Source organism: Pimephales promelas, chromosome 7 (genome assembly GCF_988280905.1).
Source record: "Pimephales promelas chromosome 7, fPimPro1.hap1.1, whole genome shotgun sequence".
Lineage (NCBI taxonomy): Eukaryota > Metazoa > Chordata > Actinopteri > Cypriniformes > Leuciscidae > Pimephales > Pimephales promelas.
Window position 1 is genome coordinate 21,469,727 of NC_142775.1, and position 23,126 is coordinate 21,492,852.

General features: G+C 36.2%; 1 protein-coding gene across 4 annotated transcripts in view; it reads left to right on the top strand.

Moving 5' to 3' along the window:
* The window catches only part of ptpn4a (protein tyrosine phosphatase non-receptor type 4a), a 44,444-nt gene that overhangs the window by 11,215 nt on the left and 10,103 nt on the right, over nt 1–23,126 (top strand). Inside the window, exons 2-15 of one of the 4 annotated variants that reach the window (XM_089133217.1) lie at nt 2,690–2,844; nt 7,987–8,091; nt 9,046–9,088; nt 9,209–9,287; nt 9,968–10,012; nt 10,974–11,026; nt 13,082–13,202; nt 13,613–13,700; nt 14,022–14,110; nt 15,209–15,272; nt 17,991–18,163; nt 19,491–19,559; nt 21,856–21,990; nt 22,833–22,991. In XM_089133217.1, the coding sequence (XP_088989343.1) occupies nt 2,707–2,844; nt 7,987–8,091; nt 9,046–9,088; nt 9,209–9,287; nt 9,968–10,012; nt 10,974–11,026; nt 13,082–13,202; nt 13,613–13,700; nt 14,022–14,110; nt 15,209–15,272; nt 17,991–18,163; nt 19,491–19,559; nt 21,856–21,990; nt 22,833–22,991 (1,361 nt within the window). In that variant the 5' untranslated portion in view covers nt 2,690–2,706. Of the gene's footprint in view, nt 1–2,689; nt 2,845–7,983; nt 8,092–9,045; nt 9,089–9,208; nt 9,288–9,967; nt 10,013–10,973; nt 11,027–13,081; nt 13,203–13,612; nt 13,701–14,021; nt 14,111–15,208; nt 15,273–17,990; nt 18,164–19,490; nt 19,560–21,855; nt 21,991–22,829; nt 22,992–23,126 lie in introns of all 4 variants that reach the window. The other 3 variants (XM_039682249.2, XM_039682250.2, XM_089133216.1) reach the window with 3 other exon arrangements.

Sequence of the window (23,126 nt, forward strand, 5' to 3'; positions counted from 1 at the left end):
TGAGAGGGGTTCAGAAATCTCTCTGGATCTGTGGATGGCCTGCTGGTTTTGACCCGTGGACATGTCAGAATGCTGAAGTGAAAGCGCTTCCACATGGCTGATCTTACACACAAACTGCTTTACTGCTCTATTCACCTGAAAGAGCACAACAGATTTCCCAAGATAAGGCAATCTGAGAAATGTGAGGGGAAAAAATAGATTTTAGGCAAGGTTAAAGGCACAGTATGTAAGTTTTGCAGCTATGGTCATTTATTCCAAAACCATAACAAAGGCGTAGCTTGATGACGCCAATAATGAGCATGGGAGTTGTCGTTTTCACCTCCACAGCTGATGGGAAGCTATCCAAAGGGACTCAGGCAGGAATCATATTCATGGGTGAGATAATATAATTTTTGTTAACATATTGCGGTATGAAGCAGGGCAGGGCCGAGAGCCTGGATGGGAGATTTTATGTTGCAGTTTTATTATGTTTATATGCCGCAGTCAGCCGCTGCTGTTTCTTTCGGTTTGTTTATTTTACAATAGTCTACGTGAACAAGCGTAGAGATGAACTTCCGCCATTGTCAGAAATCGGCATTTCAGTTTCCGGTCCACGACTGTTCATCTGCGTCCGGCGCTAATAAACAAACAAGATGAGTGCTGCTGTTGTACGAAAAAAAGAGTACTTAAACACATCTAAGTTTCTAAGAACTGTAGGTGGGTCTAATGCTCGTTTCACACATACCCTGTTTGCAGTGAGTGTTGTGGTAGCAACGCGTGCTGTTGTGCTTTCACATATCACGATGTGTTTGCATTGAATAACTGATCCGCGGCTGTACCACAAACACATACTTACTATTTTTATTTAAAACCCACAAGTTATGATGCAGCTTTTTTGTGTGTGTGTGTGTTGTGTCAGCATTGCGATTCTTTGTGTGCACGTTTAAACAACGTAATTAAGGCTATTATTCCATTACAGTATACTTATAAGTTGCTCAAGCAAGTGGTCAAATATTTGCTATATTAAAATCGCAAATAATTAAAATTAAAACTTAAAATTGACAAAAGCAGCCGAATTGCCTCTTCTTTCGCATTTCAATTTTAAAACAAGATCTTGCATGTCACAAAGAACTTGTTTTTCCACCTGCACGATTGAGACGAGTGTTGTTCATTCTGTCGCCTTGAAGTAAATTATAGTTTTGCTTGATTTCCTTGATTAAATGCACATTTATGGTGAGATTACTACATTTTATTTAATTAAACGTATTTATGCAAGCACAGCAAAAGATAGACTCCATGTGGATCCTAGAACTATTGGCAGAAGGACCCGGATTTTGGCATGTTCACACTGCAGGAACTAGGAGCGATTTTAGTTCTAGGAACTCATTTTGGAGGAACTAATTTAGCTTCTATTTCAGAGCAGGGTCTAAACCAGCACTATAGGAACCACCCGTGAGTGACGTTAGAGTATGCTGATTAGCCCATCTAATAACTTATTTGACCTAACTGTTAGACTGATCTCAAACTATTGAACAGAGAATGCGAGTATTGTGTGATCAGGCTCTGGCTGGCGTTCTCAGCGCTTTCAAATTGAAGGTCTGCCTGGCCATCAAAATTAATATCACAACAATAAGCATGGCTTACGTCCCTTCAGAGTTCATATTGGCGGTGCAAATGCTACCAGGAAAATGTTCCTAAGAGAACCGTTAGTTCTCGGGGAACAACCCTATATAAGCCTATATTATAAATGATGTCAGTACCATTGTTTTCTCACAAGATGCAGGCCAGTAATGTTTCTCATAAAGCCATGTACAAAACTACTTAAATGTCCTCCTAATTGAACTAAGTCCTAATCCTGGCTTTATCTATGCCCTGTCTGTGAAACCAGGTTATGGTATGGTGGATAAAACTACAAATAAAACTCTTTCTGATTATGCTTTGTTAGCCACTTGACAAAATAGTTTTTTTTTTTTTCCTGCAAACATGTTACTTGAGACATTCAAATTTCTAACCGTGTTGAGCTATATAACAATGATTTGTTTTCTGACAATACATGTATCCAAACAGTTGCTGAACTGTCACCTGTAAAGCATATTTGGTGTTCCCATGGTTGAAGTAAAATATAAGAAATCGAGGGTAATGGGGATATGAAGTCATTGACAGGCAACACCGTCAAGGGTTGTTACACAGGTTAAAATATCTAATTTCTTGGGTTTAAATATTATTGGGATCATTTGGGATTATGGAGTACAGAAGTCAACATAACATATAACATTTGTTTTTGTGTTTTATATATATATATATATATAAATCAATAGAACTTCCACTTAAAACATTGAGAATTATTTTGTTGTGATTGTATCAGCATTTCTGTGTATGTGAATACCACTTCTTTTAGTCCATCCTCTATGTCCCCATTTGCTGTTACTTTTAGCAGAAAAGCTGTGTAAGAACCCCTAAGGAAATAGATATATTTAGCACAATGTAGGCTGTACATAAAAATATCAGTTTGTCATGTGTGCATTTAAGTTTGAGTCTGAATCAGCCTTTGAAAATACAGTTTAACGAGTAAAAAAAATGGTCTATGCTGTAATTATATATTTTTAGTAATAATTATACCTGTTTTTAAATGAATTACTAACCCAACCTGATGCAAATGTTATGTTATACTGGAATTGGGCAACTTTAAGCAGATGTCTTTGTGTTGCAGACTCTGGTTGGACCGTAATGACCACACGCTTCCGGTTGCCTGCAGGCAGATCCTACAATGTCCGGGCGACGGAGCTGGCACGTGACAGGCAGCGCACCGAGGTGGTCTGCTACGTTCTTCTTTTGGATAACTCTGTCCAGCCTTTTAAAGTCAACGTAAGTAATGTGAATAATTTAATTTATTTATGATCAGATCATAAACTAATGATGTGGTCAAGTCTAATTCCGTCGTTTTTCAAGCCATTTTGTATTGTTACAATGTTGGCAGAATATGTAAATGAATGTTTACTCGTTCTCTGTGTTTTTTGAACCAATAAATTACTGATTGTTGGCGTGACAACAAAATAGCAGTTTCTTAAAAAATGTGCCCTCTCCTTTTGGCACAAAACAATTGTTGACTACAAATATGTCTAAAGCAAGACAAGTACTCAAGACAATATTTGATATTTTATTTAGTTTTTTTCCCCTAACTGACAACCAAAACTCATTAACTTTTGATTTTCGGTTGTTTGGTTTTGGCGCCGCTCACGCATGCGGTGTGAAACGGCTAATAAATACACGCCATCGTGTACACATAAATCTCTGACCCAACATCTTCTTCCTCATCTAATTTCTGTCGCTCTACATACGTCATCTGGTATAATTGAAATGATTGGCTATGAGCTACGTACAGGCACATTTAATAGGCATTCTTAGCACCCAATAAACGGCTCTGGGCATTCTTAATGGGCACCACACCTCAAATACGAGAAAATGAACATGTGCTTCCCAGACTCAAGTCATTGAGACTTGGGTCTGACGTTAGCCAGGCTACTAAATAGCATTAAATGGAAAGGATTTGTTGTGGAGTGAGGGAAACTACAATAGCCTATATAGCTAGCTTTGTGTATAGCGTTTATTTGTAAACATTTCACCTTATTTGTCAGTATGTTGCGTTATATCTGAAAATAATAATAAAATATGTGAAAAATATGCAAGGTAACTGCTTTTTCTCTCAAAACTCAATTTTATATGTGTTGCTTTGTTTTTTTAACCACGCAGTACATGTTTTAAAATATCTTGAAAAATTACTTAAATTACTTTTTAAACCATTTAACCCATTAATTGGACAAAGTTTTTACTGTCAGTTAATGGTTTAACAAGTGAATTATGAGCATCCATATTAGTAATATTGTTAATATACACTATAACGTTCAAATGGTTGGTTATTTTATAAAGTAAAATATAAAATAAAAAAGTTGTGATTTTATTCAGCAAGGATGCATCAAATAAGTGCTGCCATTTCGAACTTTCATCAAATAATCCTGAAAAAAGTTTTATACAATTTCTACAACAAATATTTAGTTATTATTTAATTATTATTTGTTAATAGTTAATATTCTGTTTTCAACATTGATAATAATAAGAAATATTTCATGAGCACCCAATCAGCATATTAGGATGATTTCTGAAGGCTCATGTGGCACTGCAGACTGTAATAATAATTAAAATTTAGCTGTGCCTCACAGGATTACATTTTTTTAAAAATATATTGAATTAAAAAGTTATTTTAATAATATTTCACAGTATTAGCCTACATTGTTTACTGAACGTTTAAATCAAATAAGGTGAGCATAAGAGACAAGAGATAAAAAATAAAATAAAAAATCTTACTAATCCCAATGGTAGTGTAATAAATAGCTAGAATTGCCACCAAGCTTCATTAATCATATATGAATTAATTATTGTATGTGAATGCCTGTTCTGTAGAACATTATGCAGTGTTTAAGGTCTGCATATCTTTTTATAAAGTGTTCCCCTTTTTCCCTATATGAACCCCAAATCATTTGTCGTCTGTGTGAGTTTTTCAGACATAATGGTCTGCCATCATCTATTCTACATCATACTCATGTTCTAGCTAGAGGATAGTGTGTAATTCTGCTTACAGAAGGATGCATGCTTGACATTCCAGCAGAATAAAAAGTGGCCTTCAGGGTTCCAGAGATTCATGTAGATACTTGCACCTGCAATATAAAGCTACCACGACACGCCCCACACACGCGACAAGCAAAGGCACAAATCCTCAGCTCTTTCATTTGTTGGTGTTATTGCAAAACCCTTGTGTTTGTTCATTCTTGTCCACAGCGTTGTGCAAAGTGTTATATATAAAAGGGTCCTTACTGAGAACTGTTATGCCCTGACTTAAAATAAGGGCCTTAAAGGTTGCTCAGATTACAAAAAGTTATTCAGGTTTTCCCCAGTGGTCTCCCATCAGTTGCACTGTCCAAGGATTTCCTGTCAATCAGGAAGTATTTCCATATTTGAATTGGAGGAAGCAATAAACAATAAACCTATAAACGTCACATGACTCACTTTAAACAGCTGCTGATCTGTTCGATGAATCAAGGCGTTCTTACTTAGAAGTTGTCTGTCATGCTGCTCTTTGATTTGTGAGCTACATTTCCTGGAAAGCCAGTCCTCATGTAAAAGCCCCATTGATCAAATTTACTCACTCGCTCTCTTGTCTGTACTTTTTTTGTGCCAGACCTCTTTATGATCTAGATAGTCTGACAGCACAGTGGGTCCTTGATGAGTATAAGGCGCACATGGAACGGAAGCACGGGGTCTAATGGAAAGAGGGAAGGAGGACTAGAGGCAAATAATCAGGAGGGGGCGAGGTGTTATTTGCAGGAAGCCTGTTATTTGTGTTACAGAAGTTGATGTTGATGTTACGGAGGCCATCATAAATATGTCTCATTTGTGTGTTTGTAGAGGTTCATGTTACGTCTGGAATGCAGAGAAGAAGCCGAAACTTTGTAAATATTAGAATTGATTGCTGCCTTGTAGTATCTCTCTTAATATGCATGTCTAGGTTCTAATAGATTTTGTCATTTTGATCTTGATTTTCTTATCAGTGGTGTTTGTGAAAGCCACTGAACCACCTTAGCATTATCCTTTGCCACAAGACATGGATACCTCAAATTATGTGGATTTCATTTATTTTCAATGATGGCAACAGATACCCCTGGATTAGCGATACAATTTAAAAGAGAAGCAACATCGGGGATTAACAATAAGCATATACTCCAATTGCCCAGTCGGACCAGTAGTTTAGATTTTTTAACCATTTTTGTCAAAAAAAAAAAAAAATATATATATATATATATATATTTTTTTTTTTTTTTTAATATTATTAAATTTAAATTTGGAATCAGAGCCAGTCTGAGAGCCAGTTATTTGAACGCAGAATGTAAAATGTAGCAACCCAATAGGGCCAATGATGGTTCCATCAGCTGGACCGAAACTCTCTCATTCTGGCTCTGGTTTGGATTAGTGTGCCATCCTTGTTGTTTAGCTCTATACACCGTTTTTGACAATTGTGACAATTATGACAATTACCGTTTTTGCTTCAAAACAGCATGGTCTAATGAATCTTTCCTAATAACCCCAGGAACTTGCATTGAGAAATCAATTTCATACTGGCTATAATTGTGGCTTAAGTGTGTCCAAATACTTTGTGGGCCTCTTGTGCAGTGCCAATCTTCCCTTAGTATCAAAACAAAGCCCTCAAAGCTATTTGCTGCCTGTTCTTTTGGACTTACTGTCTTCAAAACACTCACGGGCTTCCTGAAGACCTCCGATATCTGGACAAGCTGGCGCAAGTCTGCTCGCATTTCTGTCATACCGCACTCCTCTCCTTTTCTCCTTTAAAGTCAGCATTTATTATAAATTTACAGTATTTTCTAAATAGAAAGACTTTTCCAGTCATTCAGTCCGTTTGAACCCCAACATTTTCTTACAATTGACTGCTAGCTCACATTCAGCTGTGCCTCCATCCATTCAACAACTGATGGAGAGAACCAAGTCCTTGCCCTACATTTTTTTTATTCATTTACAAAAATAAAAATAAAAAAACACAATCCACATATTCATTAAAAACGCCACACTTGGATCCGATTTCCAGTTCTGACCGTTACTTTAGACTTCTGTTGAAAACGCACACCCGAACAGCCACAAGGTCTGAGACCACAGCAAGTCTGCTCTCTGACACTTTTATTTAGTTTGTAAATCTACAAAAAAGTGTTGAGGGCAGGGGAAGGAAAGACAGAGTTCCAAAAATCCGGGAACTCTGTTCATTTCTACATCCTAAAAAATAAAAAATAAAAATAAACGTTTAATAGAATCAAAGACCATAAACACTTCCTGTTTTGGGTATATCAAAAATTTTCCCATGGTTTATTTTTTAAATTACACAGGCTGTAAGACCTATTTGTTACTTCACCTGCTGTGAAGCTGCTTTGAAACAATCTGTATTGTACAAAGCAGTATTTAAAGGTATTTAAGGTGATATGACTTGACTATTTGTTGTTTATGTCGGCTCTCTTGCTAATATAAAAGACATATGCGCTTGAGTCACTTAAAATATGATGTGACTTAAGGCATGTAACCAAATAACAATAACAACAAATAATTTGTCTGGTGTTTTTTGGAGCGCGTGCAGTATGTATGATCTGTATCTTGATAATCTTTTATGTATAATTTTGTTTCATTTTAATTTTTTCCATGTGACGTCAATATGTCAATTATCTGTGCTCCTTATTTCTGTTTTTTTTCTTGCAAGTTTTGCAGCTCTGCAGAGGTGTTAGATTGTCCATATTCTCTCAGCTGGCCTGTCATTCGTTCTGCTGATGTGACTTACCATATTTTGTTTGAGAAACACAGCGTGGATGTGGTTTGAACTGTCTGTCTGTGTTTCTCAGAAGGCACGTGTTCAGAATATGCTGTCTTGGCATTTCCAGGACCATTTAAATTGATAAAACAGGAAATAAAAGTGCTGCTAATGCCTCAGCTTTGCTATCAGGATGCTGTAACGGATCTGACAGCCAATAAAAATGACTTATTACGTCAGACTGTTTCCAACCACCCAAGTGGCTTGGACTTTATTGGAAATATGGGTATACTTCCGTTTTTAGCCATGTCAGCCAAATATATGCACATGATTTTTGTGACAAATGCATTGTTTAATGAGGCTCTGATCCCATTTTGCTTTTAGTCCGCATCCACACTTATAATTTTATGCTCTATAGGTTCCTCTAGGTCCTGTTTTCAAATATTTATACCAAATGAAAAGGTGAAGAAATCCACATAGAAATGTTATTGTATAATAATATTGAAGACAGTATAATTCTGAAGATGTATTTAATACAATTAAATGGTTCAAATTCAAAAAATGGATCTGAAATTATTATTCATTCAAAATGTATTCTTAAAACTTGCATTTTTCCCTCTATCTATGTGTGTGCGCATACTATATAGAAGCACGATCAAGGAGAAGTCCTACTGGACGCTGTCTTCAAGCACCTGCAGCTGACCGAGAGAGACTATTTTGGGTTGCACCTGGCCGACGAATCCTCTGATAGCCCGGTGAGTTCAAAGGTCAAGCTCAATGATGTGCCAGAGTCCAGCTGGTCTGGGATTCACAGGGGTTTTGCTTGGAGCTTTTTAAGCTTGACTGTGTAAATGGCCAGTATTCCTGATATAGTTTCACATTAAGGAGTGTAGGTCTCACAATGGTTCAGGTTTAAATATACGATTAAGCATCTCTCCCTTTCAGGTGGCCCAACTCAGTATTGAGTATTAGCAGAATATTAGACTTCTGATATGACTGGATTCTTCATATCAAAAGTGGCATTTGTTTCTTGTATATTTATATATATATATATATATATATATTCCAGACTCTCTAAAATTAATTGCATCATTCAGATGCAAACAAACAGATTAGTAAAATCTTGGTGTTGTATACTATCAGCATTCATGTTGCACCTGCATCAGTCTACCAGTAGGTATGTACCGATTGGTCGATCTATGGGCGACAGTGGCTCAGTGGTTCATGTGGGTTGTCTACGGACCGAAAGGTTGGTGGTTCAATCCTCGGTTCCACCTGACCAAGTGTCGAGGTGTCCTTGAACAAGACACCTAACCCCAGCTGCTCCCGTGGCTGACACCGCCGTCGGTGTATGAATGTGTGTGTGAATGGGTGAATGTGAGGCAAATGTAAAGCGCTTTGGTGGCCATTAGGTCTATGAAGGTGCTATATAAATGCAGTCCATTTACCATTTATGGCTGAAAATACTTTATAGTTACATTGATTCAGTTGAAACTGGATCAAAGTTTTTTACTCAACAAACACACTTACTTTGTCTGTTTGTGTAACTGCAGATAAGTACATCCCCACCTCCCCACAGGAGAAAACACAAGCCTATTGAATTATTGAGTGGCATTAGGTTGTGTTGGACTGTTGCCATGTTATTAAGGTTTTTCTTCTCCTCTCTCTCTCTATCTCTCTCTTTCTTTCTCCCTATCAATAATTTATAGAGGTGGCTGGATCCAAATAAAACCATAAGGAAGCAATTAAAAAGTAAGTAATGTAATACAAAGCTATACTAAAGGCTGTTGTTAACTCAATATTGATTTAATATTTCTCACTTTTGTATCTCCACATCTTGCACATCTCCTCTTCTTATGAATAAAATGCTAGGGGGCTCCCCACATCATCTAAACTTCCGGGTGAAATTTTTTGTGAGTGACCCCAACAAACTTCAGGAAGAATACACATGGTGAGTTTGTGGATTTCAGTATTGATGCACATAATGAAGACCTTAAAAAGAGTTTATCACAGAGACATTGCTCTGTTGACATTGCACAAAGACATGTTTGTGTTTTGAATTCTGGCTCATGGCATAAGCTAAGGTCCTAAGGTGATATCTCCAAATTTAGTCATCATTTTTTTTTTTATATATATATATATTAGGGCTGTGCAAAAATTAATTGCGATTAATCGCATCCAAAATAAAAGTCTGTGTTTACATAATATATTTGTGTGTGCTGTATATAATTATTTTGTATAAATACCTATGCATGCATGTATATATTTAAGAATTATTTGTGCTTAAATTCTGTATATGTATATAAATACATAATCTATATTATATAAATATTTTATATATGAATAACACATTTTCTTAAATATATACATACATGTGTGTGTATTTATATATACAAAATAATTATATACAGCACACACAAATATATTATATGTAAACACAGACTTTTATTTTGGATGCGATTAATCGCAATTAATTTTTGCACAGCCCTAATATATATATATATATATATATATATATATATATATATATATATATTTTATATTTAAGACCATTATCAATACTATCTTTTTCTTTTTTTTGGTCCAGTGGCTCATATAAATGATTTGTCATGTTCTTTTCTATCTGTGTAGGTACCTGTATTTTCTACAGATTAAGCAGGACATACTCACTGGGAGGTGAGCTGGATGTTGTGCGACTGTTTTAAGTGGATAGTTCACCCCAAAATGAAAATTCTGTCAGTAATTACTCATCCTCATGGTGTTGCATCCCCGAAAGACTTTCGTTCATCTTCAGAACACAAATTAAGATATTTTTGATTAAATCTGAGTCTGAGAGCTGGATGACTCCTCCATAGGCTTCTAAGGGATTAAAACTTGCCGGCCCAGAAAAGTTATCAAAGACATCTTTAAAATAGTCCAAGTGACTACAGTTGCCCAATCTTAAGTTTATCAAGCGACAAAAATACTTTTTGTGTGCAAAAAACAAACAGAAATGTCGACTTTATTCAACTATTCATTTCCTTCTCTGTGGGTCTCGAGTGAGTTCACGTAGTGTAAAAGCGCAGCAATTCTAGGTTGTACATCACACACATGACCAGTGTTGGCCAATAGTGAGCCTACGTGTGACGTACAACACAGAAGCGCTGAGCAGTTACACTACGTGAACTAACTCGAGGCCCACAGAGAAGGTAATGAATAGTTGAAAAAAGTCGTACAAAAGTCGCACAAAAAGTATTCTCGTCGCTTCATAAACCAAAGATTGGGCCACTATAGTCACTTGGACTATTTTAACAATGTCTTTAAAAACTTTAATGGGGTTAGAACAACATGAGGGTGAGTAATTACTGACAGAATTTTCATTTTGGGGTGAACTATCCCTTTAACTAAATCTTTCGAAGTCCAATTGCATAGTAGGTGTGTTCAGTAGTAGCATTCAATTTACTTGTAAATGATTGTAACTCTTACTATGTAGATTGTTCATTCAATATTCTTCTTGTGATACCACTGCAGTTTGTGCTTCGGAAGTTGCATGTGCTTAATGTTCTTTTATGGTTACTTGAATATAGTATTTTGGGACCAATTTGGTTTGATCTCCAACGTTATACCGTTAATTTAATATAATAAATATCCTTCCCAGACTGCCCTGTCCGCACAATACTGCCGCACTCCTGGCATCGTACGCTGTTCAGTGTAAGTATGAGTTCTTCTCCTTCATTGGAATGAAATGTTGTAGGATCTAAATGACAAAGAAGCCACAAAACTAAATCAGTTTTTTTTTTTTTTTTTTTTTTTTTTTTTTTTAAAGCAGAGCGGTATGTGACGGTCAATTACATGTGGTTTGCTTTAATTCTAGTTTGGCCTCACTATCTTTAATGTTACAACTTTAAATCCTGTTTAATGTTATGTTTGGTGTCAAACAAGTGGTGCCTGTAATTCTCTTTCTTGAGTGAGAGGAATTGATAGCAATTTAGCATAGCAGCAGAATTATAATTAAAGTTGTTTTCTGCCTATGATATGCACCACATTTCTTTTTCCACGTCAGGCAATATATCTCACCATAGATGGTATCATGCGAACTAAAATCCAGTGCTGAGATTCTCAGCAAACCACCGAAATACAACAGCGCAAGCTCAGCATGGTACATTCCATCTGTGCACAACCTCAACGCTTAACAAGCACTAGCTTGTAAAACTGGAGTATATGTGAGCAAGAAATCTCTCTGAAGTACAGCAGGCACAAACACAGCCCAGCACATCTGAATTAACCTAATAGTGCCCACTCGAGATGGAGCAGTGACATGGCATATCCCGGGCCCTAGGGGGGCCGCTTGCCAGATTGAGCTCAGCAATAATGACTCTTGACAGATTGCTGTAGTGAGCACATTTGCTCCGGTCTCTCCGGGGCTTTTAGCATGCAGTTTGGGCGCTATATAGGTCATAGGGGATTCTGTTGAGCCCAGTTGCCTAGGACAGCGCTATCTATTGCAACTTATTTTGTTTGCTTTAATGGTTTACTGACAAGCTGCCATAATGGTAAAATTGAAGCTAAATGCTGCAGTTTATGTTTTTTTTTTTTCTTCAGTCAATGTAACTGGTTTAGCAGATTTGAAAGACTTACTGAGTGCTTGTGTGTTTTACATTTGTAACAACAGGTGTTTAATCATGCTGAACCCTTGAATAGATTTAAGCATTAGTGTGTTTTGTCATTTTATTCTAAAGTGAGGATGAATGTAATGATAACACAAGGCTTGGCTTTAAGTGAAGGTGAATTGGCCTCGTTCAGTCACTGTGCAGTCATAGATTGTCTCAACATGTTTGATCCGACAACATTTGGCATTTGTCAATAAGAACATGTCAACATCTCATCAGAATGTTTTGATTTATTCACTCTAAAACACTCAAGTAACCTGTAAAACACTCCAAACCTGTAAAAATAGTGTTTTTACATATGTAAAATATATATAGAACATTCTTAGAACATTCTATCTTACAAAGTCAAAAATACGAAAAAGGCGTGCGCAATCCTCAAACCCAAACAAGGCTCAGGTGCAGGACAAAGGAGATTAACTAAAGCAAAAAACAAACGTAATGTCCGCACACTGATATGACTGCTCCAGAAAATGCTGACATTACGTTTGTTTTTTTGCATTCTATCTTACATCTTTAAAATATACGATTCTACTCATCTGAATAATTATTTTCAATACATTTTACAAATAAAGTTAAAGGACAAGTTCGGTATTTTACACTTAAAGCCCTGTTTTAAGATCGTTTCTGATGAAATAGAACAGTTAAGATTGAAATTTGGACACATACTTTTGGGCCGAGAATTATGTATATATATATATATATATATATATATATATATATATTCCAGACTCTAAAATTAATTGCATCATTCAGATAATCATCTCTATAATCAGTTTAAAAGTTTTTACTGTCACTTTTGATCAGTTAAATTAATCCTTACTAAGTATATCTTTTCTTGTCTATTTCTTTTTTTATAAGTTGTAGACATAAGTTTTAGGGCATTTTGCTTAGATGTTATGTCACATAATAATAGTGACACATAATAATGTGCGCAAGTCACACACAAAGGGAGTGATCAAGAGATGTGGGCACCAGTGAGTATCCATCAGTGATCTTGCCCCTTTTATTCACATTATCAGTTGACTTTGTCTGCATGTTGCACTGTTATGAGTCATGGCTGTCATTCATAACACTGTTGTTGTATTGTGTGATTCAGCTGAGCTGGGTGATTACAGTGAGGCAGTGAATTTGCCAGGATACCTATCTGAGTTCTGCTTCATCCCGAACCAGCCTCAGGGCTTTGAAAAAGATGTCACCAAACATCACCAGCAACACAAGTAAGAGTCACCGCACTAAACTTACTGAACTCTGGCCAACCCTTCCACTGTCACTATTATAATCAAATATTCCTTTCAGCACTTTACATTTCTGTCAGAAATTTGCCACAATTGAGAAGTCTGGTTGATTTCTCATATGGCTTTATGAATATTCATGAACACTCTCATGTGCTTTCTCAGTGCCCATTACTTAGTACGTACACTGTAGAGCTGTGCTGAGAACAGGAAGCTCATTGTACTCCGTCTTTGCCATACTGACAAATCGGTGAATTCTTAAAGATGGCAAATAAGCAATTTACACAAGCGTTTTGTGCACACATACCTTGACTACACTGCCTTGTAATGTGAATCTGAAGCCTATGTCTTCATTTTTACCCTTTATTCTCCCCTTTTTTTTGGCCTGGGCACAGTGGACTTAACCCAGCACAGTCTGAATTCAATTATCTGAACACGGCACGAACGTTGGAGCTCTATGGAGTGGAACTGCACTATGCAAGGGTAAGTGTGCCATTGCTGTTCCATTATCTATCTACACACAAGCTTCTTTGTATATAAAGAGAATCATTGAAACAAGCTCATTTCTGGTCTGTTCTGCATACAAAGCTATTCTATAGCTACACAAGGCTTTGTACTTTCATTGTATGGGAAAGAGTATTTTGCATAGGTTTTCTGTACCGTGAAAGTAAGAAATAAGAAAATAATTTTCACTTTTGGGTGGACTAACACTACACAACATAACAACATTACACACCACAGTTTCAAAAACGTTTAATGATCCTCATTAATAAGTTCTCTCTCTCGCTCTGTTCCTGCTTTCAGGATCAAAGCAACACAGAGATTTTCATAGGCTTGATATCAGCTGGCATTGCCATCTTCAAGAACAGGGTACGGATCAACTACTTTCCATGGTAAGTGAACTTGCCTACTTGGTGTAATTCGGGTTCAAATCATGAAGTGTACTGACTGTGGGTGAGGTTGCAAACTGAGCCAGTTTAAAAGTTAAGCATTGCTGTCAACCTCAAGGCATCCTTGAATGAAGATTTTTGTGTTAATGTTTTATTTTAGCTAGGCCTCAGTTTGTCTGTCAACGCTGAATGTTTAAATGCTGCACAATGTAGGGCAATATAAGCTGATAAGAACTTGATATATTATTCACCCTTAATTGTTCTAAAACTATATAACTTAGTTTATATTGATTTATTGATTTTGTCAACTTATATGTGCATATTTATATTTTGTTATTAAGACTAAATGTTCAGACATTTTTAGATTCTCCATGTTTTGGTTGGACTCATTTCAAATTGTGAGAAGTGGAATAGCCGATGCGGAATGGATAAAAGCCTCTGCGAAATGATCAAATGTAAATGTAAATAGCGGCCCCCAAATCCTCATCAGCAAAAGCTCCCCCCACACCAGCAGAGTGTTTTTCTGGCACACAAGGCCCAGCTGCTTCTGTAGCTGTTGTCCAAGCACCTCCCGTTTGAAATACACGCACAGATGCTTTCCAGGCAAACTATGTTTAGCCCAGTTGAGAAACAGGGGCTGTTTACCACAGATGTCAACTAATCTCTCAGGGCAAACGGTTGTGCTTATTGATTATTTTATTGCTCACCCCTGTAGTTCATAAAGTTCAATAGAGATGGTTAAAAAGAGTAAATATATACAACGCTGACTATGGATGCACACAGATATGTGGATGTTCAGTTTGACCAGCTTAAGCCAACATTATGCTGTACTATTTGTGTGTGACAGAATGTGTCATAAGAGGTTGACACTCCTCCTGCGTGTGTTTATTCAGACATTTGAGAGTGTGTGTTGTGTTGAATATAAGTATGTAGCTTCACTCTGTCACATTTTAAGTATTGATTAGAGAGACACTAAGGGCCATGAAATGGGTCAGGAAATTTTAACAGCACACAATGTGTTTGTTGCTGCCTTGCTAAAAAGCGATGTGTGTTTGTGTTACAAACAAATTCTTGTTTTGTTTTTTTTCTTCTCTATTTTAGGTTGAAGATTGTTAAAATATCTTTTAAATGCAAACAGTTTTTCATCCAGTTAAGAAAAGAGGCGGTAAGTGATGCACTTTTTTTAAAAAAAAATAGATCAATTAATCAAGACGACTTGGAACAGCTTAAAACAGATTTAAAGGGTTAGTTCACCCAAAAATGAAAATTAAGTCATTAATTACTCACCCCCATGCTGTACCAACCCCGTAAGACCTTCGTTCATCTTCGGAACACAAATAAAGATATTTTTGATTGAATCTGAGAGCTGGATCAGTCCTACATAGAATGCCTAAGGGACTGGCTCTTGACGGCCCATAAAGTCATTAAAGAAAAGGTTTAAATATTCCATGTGCCTACAGCGGCTCAATTATAAGTTTATCAAGCGACGAGACTACTTTTTGTGTGAAAAAACATAAATAACGACTTTATTCGACTATTCTATTACTTCCTTATGGGCGCATGCGCGAGAACTGAGACGAGGACGTTCTCCTTCGACTACTTTTTGTTACCGGCTGCTCACCGCTTAGGAGTATTACCGCCACCTACCGTATAAAATGATGATCCATATATAAGGCGCTCCAGATTATAAGGAACACTGTCGTTTTTGAGAAGATTAAAGGCTTTTAAGTGCACCTTATAGCGCGGAAAATACGCTAATTGAAAAGCGTATGTACAGCGCGCATCTTCCTCTGCTTGTAAACAGAAAGTTTTGCGCTTCCAGCTATATCAGCACATCTTATGTGCACATCAGCACATCTTATTACTGCCACCTATACCGTTGGCAGTAATACTCCTAAGCGGAGAGCAGCCGGTAACAAAAAGTAGTCGAAGGAGAACGTCCTCGTCTTAGTTCTCACGCATGCGCCCATAAGGAAGTAATAGAATAGTTGAATAAAGTCATTATTTATGTTTTTTTCGCACAAAAAGTAGTCTCGTCACTTTATAAACTTATAATTGAGCCGCTGTAGGCACATGGAATATTTAAACCTTTTCTTTAATGACTTTATGGGCCGTCAAGAGCCAGTCCCTTAGGCATTCTATGTAGGACTGATCCAGCTCTCAGATTCAATCAAAAATATCTTTATTTGTGTTCCGAAGACGAACGAAGGTCTTACGGGGTTGGTACAGCATGGGGGTGAGTAATTAATGACTTAATTTTCATTTTTGGGTAACCTAACCCTTTAACTTCTGTAATGTAATAATTTCTGAGTAAAACAGGAAACATTATTTTAGGCTATTACAGCTACCTTACAATATAATACATATCTCAAAACAAAGGTCACTGGCATTCACAATGCGTCACAATATCGCAATTAGGATTTGACTGAAAATGTTGGGCATTATATTGACTGCATAAATAATTAAATTACTGAATACATATTAATATATTAAACATATAAATTACATTACATTATAATAATAACAGTATAGATTTATAATAATACAAATATTATTTATTTGTGTGTCATGTGTGGCAGCACATTTGCATATGTGTGAAGTGAACGTTCAATTAAATCTGTGCCGTTTCCTCTCACTGTTTGCTGATAACTATGTAAAATCAGAAGATAACTCCAAAAGACATCATCACTCCCATTTAGAAACTGCAGAGAGCAGTAATTCCTATTCATAAATCATTTTACCTTGTCAATATCAAATTAAATAGCATAATGGCTCCCATAGCACCACTGATCTTTGTTTATTTGAAATCCCTCTGTAATTACTGCCCTGCTGTCAGTGACGATGCAGAGAGATAGACACTCTTTACAGCTTATTAATTATGGAGAGTAGATATGATGCATTTTGCATGTGGGGGAGCGGGATGCGACCTGACATCAGAACTGTGCCGTTTGCTGAGACTCAAATAGAACCTGTGTGCCTGAACGGGTTTCAACTGTGTCACAGACCCTCTGCTGGAGACCTCAAAACACCCCGGTGGTGTGAATAATGCACAGAGACCTTTCAGAAGCAGTTGTACTAAAAGCAGAACTCAATGATGTCATGATCCATAATTGATGCCCAGATGGCAGAGCTTGGCTGAGTGGGTCCAATTTCCCTGGACCTGGGTCTCAGCCTCTGCCATTTGTACAACCAAAAACAGTCTGGGAAGTGTGTTTACCCCCCTTTGGAGTCCCCAGTGATAAATGGAGGGCTAATACTCTGATTTCACTCAGCCGGCATTTTGAAATGGCTCCGGTGGGAAGAAAACCGGAAGTATCGCCTTTAATCATAGCAGAGTCGCGAATGCGATGGCTTATTGTTGTGTTTAATGTAGAAATTAATTATTCTAAAAATGTTTCTTTCATACTTTAGACTATATACAGTGAAATTAATGTATATATATATATATATATATATGTATTTGTATATATATATATATATATATATACAAATATGAACAAACTATATACATATCCTATATTGGATATTAACATCCAATAGTGTAAACTGCGATAGCAGCTTCAGGTTGGTAGTCCAAGGCATTGTTGTCTGTCTGTACTTCTGGAGCTTTTCCCACCAGAGCCTCGCTTTTGATTTCAAAATGGCACCTGCGTTAAATCAGCATATATATAGGTCTATCCAGAGCAGAGGTTTCTGGATACTTTGGCTAGTATTCAAACGGAGGCCCAAGTTAAGAGCAAAACAAGACGACATAATGAGTGTAACGTTCAGAGCAGGAATGTCAACGTCACCAACATCTCCTGTTTTTTGAGTTAAGCATGCAGTATGCTTGGTTTAACAGCCTCAAGATCCTTCCTCTTTTTTTTTTTTTTTTTGCCTACAGCACGAGACAAGAGATACATTACTCGGTTTCAACATGGTCAACTACCGAGCCTGTAAGAATCTCTGGAAGGCCTGTGTTGAACACCACACTTTTTTCCGGCTAGATCGGCCCGTTCCTCCGGAGAAGAACTTCTTTGCGCACTACTTCAGTTTGGGCTCCAAGTTCCGTTACTGGTAAGACGTTCCTCCAGTGTTCCTATATATCCACAGCATTTCTTTTTAAAAGGGGCCAAATTAAGTGCATGTAGTTTGAGGAAGTGCAGCTTGTTATGAATTGCTATCAGATATCAACAGTAAAGATTTTTATTCTACTTGCCCAGTCAGGCCATTCCTTTTCACTTTTTCACTTGCCCATAAACAAAACAAAAGAAAATGATGTATTTTAATGTTTGTATGAATTTAAATGTATATATATATATATATATATATATATATATATATATATATATATATATATATATATGAAGAGTTCAGATGCAAAAGCCTCCAAGTGCCATTTGAAATTTTCTTCTAGAATGATCATTTTTATCAAGCTTGTATATTTAAGTTTAGTGATTTCACTTAAATGGCAATGATAATTACTTATTAATTGTTATTTAAGTGAAATTACTGAACTTAAATATACAAGTTTGATAAAAAAAATCATCATTAAAGAAGAAAATTTCAAATGGCATTTAGAGGCTTTTGCATCTGAACTCTTCATATATATATATATATATATATATACATGTACGTATATGTAGTGTATATATATATATATATATACTTTTAAATTCATACAAATATTAAAATACATCATTTTCTTTTGCTTCGTATGTTATATATATATATTTATTTATTTTTTTCATATTTATCACTTTTAGCATTTTATCATATTTTTATACTTAGCATAAAATAGTATACTTTCCATATAATATTTAAATGTAAGATAAAACAATAAATAAATGAATTAAAATATGTTTTTTTAGACATATTAAGTTTATTTACAAATTACATTTGCAATAGTAGCTTGAAAGAACCCAAATATATTTTTATTAGAACAATGTAAAAGTTATTCTTACAAACCTCAACACTTATTTTGTGTGGCATGCACATTTAATTTTTTCATAGCAGGATTTCATAGATTTAGTTTTGTCTGGGGGAGGGAGACAAAACTAAGGGAGGGAGGCCACAGTCACCAGAAGGCTTGACCTTCGTCGACCTGAACAAATACTCTAGTAAATCATGGCAATAAACTCTTGAAAAATAGATGATGCTCTTTTAGCCACTTTTAGATATAGGGAAACTAGAATGAGGAGGTGATCTATAATTCATGTTGCAATGCTTTCTAGATTTATAAGGGTTTATTGGTGCTCTCTGTAGTATAATAAAACATAGTTGAACTCTGTAGCTTTGAGCAGCAAGAGCCTTATATAAAATGATGCCATTCACAGAATTGGAGGTGTCAGGCAGTTGTGAAATATGGATTGAATCCTGACCAACATTGTACATCTCTTCACAGTGGGAGGACGGAAGCACAATCTGTTCAGTATGGCAAGGAGAAGGGAATCAAGGACAGAGTGTTTACAAGGTAATGTGAGCTTGTACTTCAGGGGTTTTGTGTTAGTGACCAGTTATGATTCTTCAGTTAATGATCATTAACATATTAGGTCTAAAAGAGTATTTATTTCTGTGGAAGTGTGAACTTATAAAATATACTACCAGCTGGTGAGGAGGAGTGTCTTGGTTCAGCAGGTGAACTTTAGAGGGATCTTTACTCACAGTTTTGAGTTGTTTGTATCAAAGTCATTTTTAAGTAAATCGTAATTCAATAAGGAATTCACTCACTGGTCACTGTCTTAGAATCACCCCGAGAAGATATGTTCAGTCACGAAAGTACATCTATATCTACTAGAAATCTCCAAAACTGTTTGCCAAGCTTATGTTTCAGTCGTGTAAATAAAATCACTAATACTTACAACTGTAATGTGTAATGGAACTTCTTTAGCTTGAATCAGGCTATTGTAATGCTACAATTAAAAAATGTAGTAGGTTTTTTTTTTTTTTTTTTTTCTCAGGATACTTTCAAATGGAAGTTCATGAAAATCATTTATTTGAAATGTAAATCTTTTGAAACAGTGTAAAAGTATATGTATTATATATATATATATATATATACAGTATATAATACATACAATAAATAAATGTGTATATATAATACATTTTTACATAAATGTAAATGTATTGAAACAATATAAATCTTTTCCGACTTTTCAGAAAAATTTAATGGTTTTTGCTTTTTGATACGAAGTTGTTTGATACGAAACCCCGAACGGCAACGTAAAAAAAAATCTGTATAAAAAAAATATAGCATTTCAAGATTAAAGTCGAAATATTTTGAGATTAAAGTCGAAACATTTCGAGATTAAAGTCGAAAGATTTCGAGAGTACAAGAACAGGCTACAGTCTTTCGTTGAAGCTGCGTGTGCTTGCCATTGTCTCACATTGCTGCGCACACGGGCATTCATAATGGTGTATAGCGAGTGTTTCACACTGTGTGTGTGTGTGTGTGTGTGTGTGCGTTTGTGTGTGTTTTGTTTCAACAAAAGGAAATTCAAAAGGTGCCAATCTACCAGCATTAGGCTACCATTATAGGACGTTATAAAGTAATGCGCCGCAATAGACTTTAGCCTATAGGAAAACAAACCCGGGAAACACTTTTCAGACTGGATGGAGATATCCAGCTGAATGAATGAATGAATGAATGAATGAATGAATGAATGAATGAATGAATGAATGAATGAATGAATGAATGAATGAATGAATGAATGAATGAATGGGGAATTTATATTGTGCTTTCATGCGTCTATAGGCCTACACTCAAAGCACTTTACAATCATATCAGAGAATCTCTCCTCAACCACCATTCGTGGTTATTAAATATGAGGAAATCCTGCCAAATGATTGGATACAGAATGGTTCACTTAAAATGTATCTAGAACGTATTTACGGTGAAGAGGGAGACAGAACAGTTACTGTTGTGTTCTCGACCCAGATAATGTTGCCTACACGAGCACGAAAACACCTCAAAAACGCTGCCACTAGCACCTGTGTAGAATTTTGTTGAAAGCCCAGATAAAAGTATAAAAGCTATTTTGTTTTGATCCATGGCAGTTCGACTTCACAAGTGCATTTCTTTACACACACACACATGATTTAATCTTGAAATGTTTCAACTTTAATCTCGAAACGTTTCGACTTTAGTCTCGAAACGCTTCGACTTTAATCTCGAAACGCTTCGACTTTAGTCTCGAAACGCTTCGACTTTAGTCTCGAAACGCTTCGACTTTAGTCTCGAAACATTTCTACTTTAGTCTTTTTTTTTTGGCGGTTCAGGGCTTCCGTAGTTTAAAATGTTAACACATACAAAATTCTCAAATGACGAACATAGTCAAACTTGTATTTGTTCTTTTTTATCTCAAAATAATGATGACATTGGCAGTAGATTGTTCTGTCTGACTTTCAGAGTGAATACTGGTATAACAGAACAAAATATGACAGCTCTCTTGAATTTTAGGTGGGGTTTTTTGTGCTAAAAAGAGATCTCTCATTAGGGGTTACTGTGACTAAATATTCTGAACATCTGCAGTTAAACATTAAAAATATAAATTGAACATTGTAGTGCAATATCTTAGGAGAATATAAAGGTAACACAATACTCAGAATTCAGTTTAAAAAGAACCTGATCTCTGTCAAAATAGATAATAGTAATCTGGAATATCTAACTGTCTTACCTCAGACAGTTAACACAAGCTTATCATTGACTTTTTAGCCTTTGGTTCTACTGGGGTATGGCAGAGATTAACAGAATGCATTTCATCTCTCAGATCTCCCAGCAAGCCCCTGGACAGAAAGTTGATGGGTGTGACAGAGTGGGAAGCAGTGAGCAGGAACTCACTGTCTGAAGAGATGCTGGAGACCCAAAGCCTGCCCACCCGCTCCCCCCCTGGGACACCCAACCAGTGAGTGCCTCTCCGTTTCAGTGAAACTTTCAACCTAATGAGCGAAGACACTGCAGGGTGCTTTGGGATGAGGGGGTGAGGGGAGTGATGGGGGTGGGACGAGTGTGGAAGATTCTCACAATTGCAATTAGTCGCATTTCACTCCAAAAGAAAAAAGAAAGAAATTATAGTTTGCAAAAAGAAAATGACTCAAAAATATTTTTGACATTATTTTTTTCATTAGCCTAATTCCTTTAAAAAAATCATATTAAACATAATGCATCATAATATATATATTTTGTAATCACCACAAAGGCACTTCATCAAATGCAAACATGTTGTTTAAAAAAATAACTACTATGTACTTTTTTTTTCATGCAAAAACATGGTCCTGAAAAGTTTTATATTCCTAAAGCAAAATATATTATAACTGTAATGATTTTTTCTTTGATTTGGGGGCGAAATACGACCTAGTAATGTTCATTACACGTTTTGTAAGTTTTACCCAAAGTCAGGGAGTCGGACAGCTGTTCAAGTAGCTCTAATAAAAACTGTCACTCCTTTTCAAAGATTCAGAGATGGATTACAGCATTTACAGAAAACTAACAGTGACTGTGTTTTCAAGAAGAAACAGAGACTGTATGAATGCAGTCAAATAAAATATATGGGTTAGAGTTAACATTTCATCATTATGTTATAATGCACTGAATACTTTACACTAACTATAAATGCAACTGTGAAAAATATATTTGTTTTAATAGGTAAGAACTCCTTTTTTACCTTCAGCCAGAGGAATTGTATTTACTCATAAAACAAACAGCTGAAAATGATTACAGCAACTATAAATGTTCTGTCAACAGTAGAAACTCCTTATATGTGCAAGAGGGTGCCCGGCTACGACCCTCTTCCATGGGTCACCTGGTGGACCATGTCATCCATGCCTCCCCCAGCCTTCCCCTTTTCTCCAATCACAAATCAGCTTCCTCTACACAAGCGAACAGCATCAGCCTGGAGTCTACGCCGTAAGTACTTCCTCTTCTTTATAGGAAAACAGTCCATCCACAAGAACTGGTTTTAGTAACGCTTTATTATTATTTATGGTGCTTCTTAAGGTTCCCCTTGTGTTCATACTTAAGTAACCACCCTAGTACGACTAG